Source organism: Sitodiplosis mosellana, unplaced genomic scaffold, assembly GCF_009176505.1.
Source record: "Sitodiplosis mosellana isolate CC-2019 unplaced genomic scaffold, AAFC_SMos_1.0 Smas_scaffold_6181, whole genome shotgun sequence".
Classification (NCBI taxonomy): Eukaryota; Metazoa; Arthropoda; class Insecta; order Diptera; family Cecidomyiidae; genus Sitodiplosis; species Sitodiplosis mosellana.
In genome coordinates, this window is record NW_022601422.1 from 578,168 (window position 1) to 587,617 (window position 9,450).

Here is a 9,450-nt window from a genome sequence, read left to right on the forward strand (position 1 = left end):
CAATTTATTCTCTCTCGTTCGATCGCTTTATTTAGACGCATTTTTCTGCAAAACTTATAAATAAATCAGCTTCGAGAAACTGAATTAACGAGTCGAGCGTGTATTCAAACGTGGCCGAAAAAGTTGATCGATCGATCGAATGAATTTTTCTGATTGCGTGGGCTTCTCGCTCTTTTTCATTCTACTTCTTCTTCTTCTTCTTTGCAACTTTGTGTTTCGATCCCAGAGTCGGCAACTCGTGTGTATTTAAGCGCTTAAACGTGCAGACGTACAAAGGAATGAGCAATTCACGTGCTCGGGTCGACAAAACTACAATTCATTGTGGTGAAGCAATTTTTTCGTCGCCGTCGTCATCATCGTCGTCGTATCGCCATATGAAATTCGCAAGAAAACGCTTGGCCTTATCATATATTTTATTTCGTTTGCGCGATAGCACACAAATTATTTCCACCATATATATAACAAACGGCGTTGAAATTGAAGACATTTTTCGCCAAAAATACAAGTTTTTCAACGATTTGGTACAAAAGAAATGACTGAAATATGGCGCTCTTGTGTTTGTTTAGATATATTTTATTTCGATAATGCAAACACAATACACTCGCACTTCATGAAATTATCAATAAACATTTTAACGTGGCCGATTAACATTTTTGTCAAGTTTGAAATTGAAATCTGTTGCAATGATAAAAACAAATACATGCTTTTTTGTTGTTTGTGTTCCGGACGAATCAACACGCAAATTAACAATGTTGGCCATCATTTCAAGTATCCTGTCGGCTGGACGATCAATCAAATGCTGCGGAAATACGCGCACAGTTCGTATTATCATTTCTGCGAAACATCGACCATAATCATAATGCGCAATTTTTTTTCTCTCTAAATAATAGAGTTCTTGAAAAAAGACTCCGCCGCCAGCGCCATAATTGATAATACGCAATTTTCATTATAACATTCAGTATAAATATTGAAGTGATCGGAAATAAGATATTGAAGCGAAGTATTTATGCGAGTAATTCGGTGTGTAAACACACGGTGCTTAATGCAAGACAACAAAAACAAGGTCCATTGAACAAACACACAAACAGAAAATCGCGCATTGCACATTGCACATTCGGGTGCGCACAATTTTTGTGTTGCCTTGCACTTTATGGCCAATTTGTCCATTCATATGCTCAAGTTTACGACTCGCACAAAATATGCGCCTACGAATCGTCATTTTATGCAAACACACACGCACACTCGATGCGTATCTCCCCAACATCCGACGATGCTCCGTAAAATGCAATCTCTCTCTCTTTTCCACAGTGCACACGATGTCATTTCGGACCGTTGAATTATTGGCTTTAATTTAATTAGATGTAAAATCGATTTGAATAACAACAATCTCGCCAAATGTCCTTATTTACCAAGCAACTTATTGACTAACTGAACACAGGGAGCTTAACTAGCTTATTTAAATGCATTGAAATCAAGATAGCCTCCGTAAATTCCGATCTATTATTCTCAAAAATGTTTATTTGAGATTTTTTGTTTGTTTGCTAGTGTTTTTTTTTTCCCAATTGGTGACCGCCACCGCCGCCACAAATAGGAGCAACTTGAAGTTCTCTTCAAAATTCACATGAATTCGATACAAATAGTGATTGTAATCGCTTGTTTGTCTGACTGATGCATTAAATGTTGGATCATTAAAAAATATTCAAAAATAATTGAAGCCATTCTAAATGCACTTCGAAATGAAACCCTTTGTCGAAATGCAATGCACCTTTTTAAAAATAAATAAATAAATAATGAAATACCGTTCTGATAAATATTGAAAAGGTCCATAGCTTCTGACAACGACGCTTTCTTCTTGGCACTTTTAAATTTATAAAAAAGAACATCTAAACTGAGTTTACTGCGAACAACATCTCTTTCACGCTAACAGCAATTCGTACACGAACGAGTCAGTGTGACGGTTGGTGTGAGCGAGACAGGATTTGACAGCAAACAATTTGGTTGTATCAGTTTAAATGTTTTCTGACACCCTCAATCTGTACCTACAGTACCCTTGTCACAAAGTATGTCTAGTAGATTTAATGCGTTCGATCATTCATACCCGAATGAAATGAAAATGAGCAATAAAAAATACCCATAATTCATATTAAAAAGGTGATTACACAAATATATGATTTGTCTTGACGCGTCCCGTCATGCTTTAATTCTTTCGGCTCTCAAAAAGTGGGATCGTCATAGATTTACATTCGAAACAATTGAACTTTGTCGCATTGAATCATTTGTGTGTTCGGCGAACTGCAAAACAAGGAATTTACATAACATTGTCCTATTCAAGACGGTATTTTTGTTCCATTTCGCATGCAAAATGTCAATTTAATTGAAACCGTTTAATTAGCCATTGAATCGACTTTTTGTTTGTTTGAAAAATCATTGGCGTTGTTTCATATCTCGAAAAAATCCCAAGCAAAAAATGGGCAAAAAAACAGTCATAAGATCGTGTGTACTTTTTTTTAATAAATTCTTTTCATTTTCGATGGTCATTTTTTCCAATTGTACAAGTGTCGAAACGCTTTAAATTTCATATCGATCGTAATTTCATTTAAAATTGTGCTCAGTTCCGTGCTGACTCAGTTCTTAGTGTTTCGCAGTGTATGTTCACGTGAATGTTTATTTCGATGACAAATCGCAATTATACAATAGTCGTTGAGAATTTCAAGTACAAAACGATAACGCACATCCACATACCAATACGGATATCACACATTTATAATAGATATTGTTATGATGTTGCCTGTGTTTGAAGTTTTGCTTGAGTTGTTTTCTAATTCCCGTCTGGGTAACGCCCGATAGATGGCCACACCAAAAGCGGCCATTTTACCACCAAGCTTTCACAAATGTTCTACACAATCGACTCATCTTGATGACGCTTTCGAAATTCACACTAAAGTTTATGTCACATAAAATTTTAATGCCTGAATGTATACCATGCCGTGGAACTGAATAAAATTTGTCGCAAACAACGTGCAGCTTTAAAAGTTATCCCTACAACATTCATCCACAAGTGGTTCATTAAATTCATCTGATTCAGGTGATGTTTTGTCTGATCGTGTGTGTGTGTGTGTGTGTGTGTGTGTGGTTTTTTCACCTTTTCATCTATTTTCAACGAAACTGCCACATGTCAAATAATCTCTTGCAATTAAAAATGAACACATTTCAAATTGGGAGTTGTAATGCATTATAATCCGATGATAAATCATTTCACAACGTACACAGACGTATGTCATTCTTTTCGTGGCTCATAAAAATCCAATTGTCGAATAAAATGAATGTTTTCGAATTGAATGTCCATAAAAATCAGCTAGCGAAAAAACAGGTTTGTTTTTGTGAGAGAAGATTCAAATAAATACTTGAGCGCATATAATAATTTATTTGTTTGATGTCGGCATCTCGACAAAAATAGATCTGGCCTGGTAAACAATGCCTGTCAATGACTCGCATTTCCTTTTTATGGAAACCCGTGTGAAAAATTTGTGACTGACTAGCCAGCCGCCTAATTTCGGACTTTTTGGCTGACTATTACTGACCAAAAGTGATTATCTCGAACAAAATATTCGACTGTAGTCAACTTTAGTTATAGTCATCTAGTAGCCAAAAAGTCCGAAATTAGACGACTGGCTGAAAGAATAACTAAAAGTGATTGTTTCTATACAACATTTTTGAATTCAATCAACTTAGCCAGTTTGAGTTATTTGCAGCTATATACAACTGAGTGACTGTCAGTCACTTTATTTGAACACGGGAAGCGAGACGAGAAGTCATTCTGAAGAAAAAAAATCTGGCAAATTTGCCGTTTGTATTTAAATTTAAAAACAACAGCGCTCAATTTAGAACTCTCAGCAACATATTCAATTTAAAATGATCAATTCAATTTGCGTAACCACTTCAATTCAAGAAATAAAATAGAAGTTATGGTTCTTTGAACTGTCCCAATTGTCCCGTAGATTAAGGAGTAGATTTTTATCAAGACGGAAATTAGTGAAATCATGTTAAATTTCGAAATAAACTTCTTTCATTTCGTTTCTGAAATTTGTCGGGTGTGTATCATTCAATATTTTCACTTCAGACAGATAATTTTTAATATCGCTGACTTCAATTCACTTGCAGCTATTAGAAAACATGCCAAAATAGATAATCGCTAGCTTATATCCGACCGAAAAAATTAAGTGCCGTTGCATGGCAGTTTATTTTAAATCAATTCGAAGGACAACATCGCTTAGTCAATACGTTTTTTTATCCCGTTTGAATGGTGGTGTTGCTCGTGTTGAATCAATATTAGCGTCAACAAATTATTCATTTAATACTTATATAATATGTGTACTTTGTTGTTGAGATTTTTCCCCGAAGAAAAAGGCAGCTATAATTTTTTTTACATCTCTGTTAGTGAGACGTAAAACGGTGTATGTTTTTCAGCCTTTTTCCAGGCATGAATTACAATCAACTGAAATGAGAAGAGTAGATCTTTTTCTTCTTTGGTAAAGTTATAATATGACGCTTCTCCTTTTAATCCCTGCCTGGAAAAAGGCTGAAAATAATAAACATCGTTCTAAGTCTCACTAAGAGATCTAGTCTTGCACTAGTATGGAAATATGAGCTTCTGCAGAGCTTCAATCAAATTGTTTTTTCTTAAGTGGCTGACACTCATACCAAAGAACATTTCGCTATATGTGTATGGAAAGGGAAAAAAACCAAGAGACAGTTCAATATTTGATTTGTTGATTCCAGTTAAATCTGCGATGAAGTGCTAAAACCGTCGTCACAAACTTGCCATTCACAGTTTCGAATGATAATATCTACTCTCGCATTGACACATCATTCCACAATCTCAAGGAGATGTACTTTGGACGAACGCTAAACTGCGTCTCCTTTTCAAGGTGCGATAATAATTGGCACAAATTTTATTCAATTTGTGTACGTTGGATGTGACTAAAACTTAATTTACACAAATACTGCAAACAAAATCATCCAAATTGAATGAGTCTGTTTGAAAGAAAAAAAAAAATATGAAAACCGATCATTCGCACCTCTTCCGTGCGATGTGCTCAATCATTCTGTGAATAATAATGAGACAAAGAATTTCATATGCTGTTCTTGATCGTAATAAATTCTTAGTAGGATGTGTTGCAATAAGCGATAAAGAAACAAAACGATTTAAGAATGTTAGAACTTTTCACAAAACTCATGACGTGATTAGCCCAAAATAACGCTCAAAAGAATAATTTATTTATAGCTATGCTCACCAACTTTCAACCAATTGATCAAAAGAACGAAAAAAAATAAATTGAGATATGAAGAAACAAAATGATATGCCATAAAATCAGCTCAGTGTCAAGTTGAAATGTCTTGTTTTTCTTATTGAAATCAGTTCGATTCAAGAAGAAAAAATATGCTAATTATCGATGAATTGGCTTAGTTCATATTCATAAACCTATTTTTGGAGTGAGCGTAGCCAAAAAAAAGGAGAAAAAGTATGGAAAATTACTTACCATCAGGTTTGCGATTACTCGTTTGTTCGGTTGAATCGATTTGCTTTTCATCGATGGTCATCTCTTTGGATTTAGTTATCGTCATTTTGGCAGATTATTTATCACTTAATTTGGTTGAGAATTCTGGATGTGATCGTTCGGTTTTTGATTTAGTGTTTGTTGTTGTTGTTATTTTATAATATCACTTTTATCACAGTTTCTAACTGTAAACTCTACAAATGGTATAATGAGTGCAACAGGATCAGCGATCAGGTAAACCCCCTTTGTCGAAACACGTTTTTAGTTTAATTTTGACGTCGAACAGTGGATACCAACCGATTCTGCTAGTGGTTTGGTTCTGTTGATTTATTGAATTTTGTTGAACGCGTTGATTTGTGATTGATCATGTCGTTTTCAAGTGAATAATAAAGTAGCCGGCGATGATTCTCGACAGTTCTTTTACAGCTTCTATTATGGCTTCACGACAGTTCTGTTAAAAGAGAAATTCGAAAGAAAAAAAAGTTTCCTGTTAATTCATCCATATTTAGTAAAAACAAAACAAATAATCAATCATATTTATCATAAACAGACGAAATGAAAAAGTGCAGTGAACATCATATTTTATGGCTTTCGGAAATCACATCGACTTTACCTTAAGGCTAAATTTTCAAGTAGAATTCTAGAGGGAAAATGAGAGCGAGAGCGAGAGAGCCAGAGAGATAGAGAACGTAATGCAATATTTCAATGAGTCGCAAATCAAATGCCAAGTTAATTTTTTACTTCCAACGATTTGGAGGTCACGCATAAACAAAAAAAAATCTCACTGTCCGAATCGCATAAGCAGGCGGCGGCGTGCAGCACAGAGGAAAAAAAAACATCATGATCGCATCTGATCATTTTCATTTTTTTTTCGTTGTTCGCAAAATTTTCTTTCGGGTGCTGCTTAACATTGCAGTTGTGTAGTGTATACAAAGTTGCATTGTAGTAGTGATACGTAGCTTTGTTGTTTTTGCCAATTATATTCTGATTAGCGGTGCAATTTCAGCTTATTTCATTCTTTTGTTTCCTCTTTCTCTCCCTCTCAGTTGATATTCACGAAACATGAGGTGTATCAATGTTTTAAGACTCGAATAGCGTGGGAAACGATTTTTAATTGAAACAAGAGAGAGAAAGAGACAGAGACAGAGAAAAAGTAGCCGCAAAAAATGATGCATTTCGAAGATTAAATGCAAGGCTGTTAGTTCCGAAGAATTTTAGGAAATGCGGTGTCTTTTTCTGTGTCAGTTTAAACGATGTGAAAATAAAATAGAATGCAATTGTAAAAATAGAATTAGGAGATAGAGAGAGAGAGAGAGAGAGATTTTTTTCTGAAGTGCGGCACTAAAAATACAGAATTGTTGTCATTTCTCCGACAGCATGTTGTGCGGCGCGAGAGCTCGTACTCGGTAGAGATAAAATATAAAGATCAAGTTTATTGTTTCAAGGTTGATCAACTAATGATTTTCTTTACTTTCGTTCATACAACAGTTTGAAGTGCACGAAGCGCCATAAATATTTTATGAAACTTGTTATTTTTGCCGTTCCATTCAAACGTATGTGCGCACCCCGTTTTATCAAATGAACGAAATGAAAAAAAAAAAACTGATTCCAACAAAGATACGCATACACAGTTCATGATCACTTTTTATTATTTGGTGGCGATTGTGCGATTCAGAAATGCAGATTGAATACACAATGTAAATGATATGGAATTTATCGGTTGTACGATAAACAAAAGCGATACGCGTAACAACGCAACTGTTGTTAATCCATCTAACAATGCAGTAAAAACAAATGGGATCGATGATGACAACGCGTACATCAACCAATCTCAGCATCATCAACAGCAACAGCAAGAGCATGAACAGTTTCCATTTGACTAAATGCTGTTCGGTTGTCCACACATCCGAATAAAATAACACATCAACGAGGCCAGTGTATTGATCGGTGTGATAAAAAAAAGGTCTGTTGACAAATTGAGCGATTGAAAGAGACAATGGGCAAATCGGCGACAACAGTCACAATTATGTATATTGCTTCATGAAATTACGCTTTAGACGGTTCAGTGAGGTTGTTTTCGTTGTGTGTGTGTTTTTTTTTTTCGAAGAAAAATAGCACGCAATTTTCAATTTAGATCTAAATTTTTCGTTTCCGGCTAATAATGAACTGCGAAAGCGAACAGGCAAGCCAGCGAGAAAGAACGTATTTTTACAACTCACACGAATTAAGATTGAAAAGAATCATCTGACGCACTCGTTCCACTTATTCTGAAGTGATTAACTTAATGCTCGTTGACGCGTTTTTTTTGTTTCGCTTTGTCACACAATCTTTCGGCATCGACACACGCTGTGCCCAGTTCGCATTTTGAATAATTTAATTGAGGACAGCAACCACGCGCTATCTCTCTCTCTCTCCCTCTCAGTTACAAAGATCCACTTGAATGGCATACAACAAAAGCTTTGGTCAGCAGCAGCAGCAGAAATCGAAAGATCGCAGCTCATTGGCCACCAAAACAACAAAATTATCATAGCTACAAAATACCAAATGAATTGAAATTGGCTATTGTGTCATCTTCATGCATAGATGAACCTAATTCCTATTTTAGAGCGAGCACAAAGCACAAAAGGCTTTGTCAATTTCTGACATTCGTGTTGCTGCTGCTGGTCATTGTACGTAACGAGGCTTAACTTTTCAATCATTTCATTTATCACTCTATCAGTTCGCATTGTCAAGTTAATTTTTGCTTTGCCGAAGAAAAAAAACCGGCATCAATCTGACTAAAAATAAAATCAGAATCTTATTGAGAATTGACGAGAGAGATTTCAACAACAGACAATTTTATTTGTTTTGTTAGAGTGAAGCAGAATAAAGCCCATCTCAAATTTATTGCACCTTCCAAACTGAGCGTACATGTAATAAACACTGATTATTATCTCTCACACAGATTTTTCCACTGTTTGAACTTTGAATCGTGTTTTTTTTTTCTCGGTGCGATTGTAAGTGTGTAAAATTGTTCCACAACATGCATACAAAATGAAATTGAGCTTAAAATTATGCGATTTGTCTAGTTATTTTGAACAAATTAGACCACTTAAATTGCGAAGAAAACAATGGAATCTGATGACAACCAGAATTAATATAACAATCTCATATGTGTTTGTAATGGAATAGTGACTTAGCTCAATAAATAATATATATACGAAATAGATGAAGACAAAGACGAAATAAAAACAAGATCTCCGAGCTCTGCTTAACTCTACTCTGCGTTCTTTTGAGCAAGTGCTGGAAAAACAAATCCGTTGAGATGTTTGCAAAGCGGGTGAAGTAGTTAATGTGCTGCACGAAAGAGAGAAAGATGGAGAAAAAACTAGACAGCGAGAGAAATAGAGATAGAATGAAAAAAACGATTTGACACATTTCCAAATTATGGGAACAATTCATAAATTTGACAGCAACATTTCAAGTTAACAATAGTGCTGCTTGAAGAAACGAAAAAAAAAACATTTCGCTCGATCGCGTCCAAACAGCACAGCTTTCAAAGTGTTTGCGACAGATATGCGAAAAATGTGATGACCATCGAAAAAAAATCGATCCAATGGAATTTTAGCTTCCAATATGATATTTGGGCGATGCGTATCGTGGTCGTTTTGTTTTGCTTTATCTTCAACAAGTGAATGTGAGCCAAACGAATAAGCGCACGTACACATCGTTTGTGTGCAGTGTATGTATGTGTATCAATAATTTAATGTGTGTCTGTATGTGCAATACTTGAATCATTTCTTTCCGGCTATTTTTAATTAAACCGCATGCTAATGTTATTAAATAGGCCTGTCATAATTTTGTTTATTCATGCTGTTACCTATTTGCTTATTTAGCTTTTGAGAAAAATTTT

The 9,450-nt window shown here is 35.2% G+C and overlaps 1 protein-coding gene across 2 annotated transcripts in view; it reads right to left on the minus strand.

Moving 5' to 3' along the window:
• The window catches only part of LOC129576113 (putative inorganic phosphate cotransporter), a 33,962-nt gene extending 25,037 nt beyond the window's left edge, over positions 1 to 8,925 (minus strand). Inside the window, exons 1-2 of one of the 2 annotated variants that reach the window (XM_055460646.1) lie at positions 6,172 to 8,925; positions 5,541 to 6,009 (exon numbers count right to left, since the gene is read on the minus strand). In XM_055460646.1, coding sequence (XP_055316621.1) covers positions 5,541 to 5,625 — 85 coding nt within the window. In that variant the 5' untranslated portion in view covers positions 5,626 to 6,009; positions 6,172 to 8,925. Of the gene's footprint in view, positions 1 to 5,540; positions 6,010 to 6,171 lie in introns of those variants that run through there. The other variant, XM_055460647.1, reaches the window with a different exon arrangement.
• Between the last annotated feature and the right edge of the window lie 525 nt (positions 8,926 to 9,450).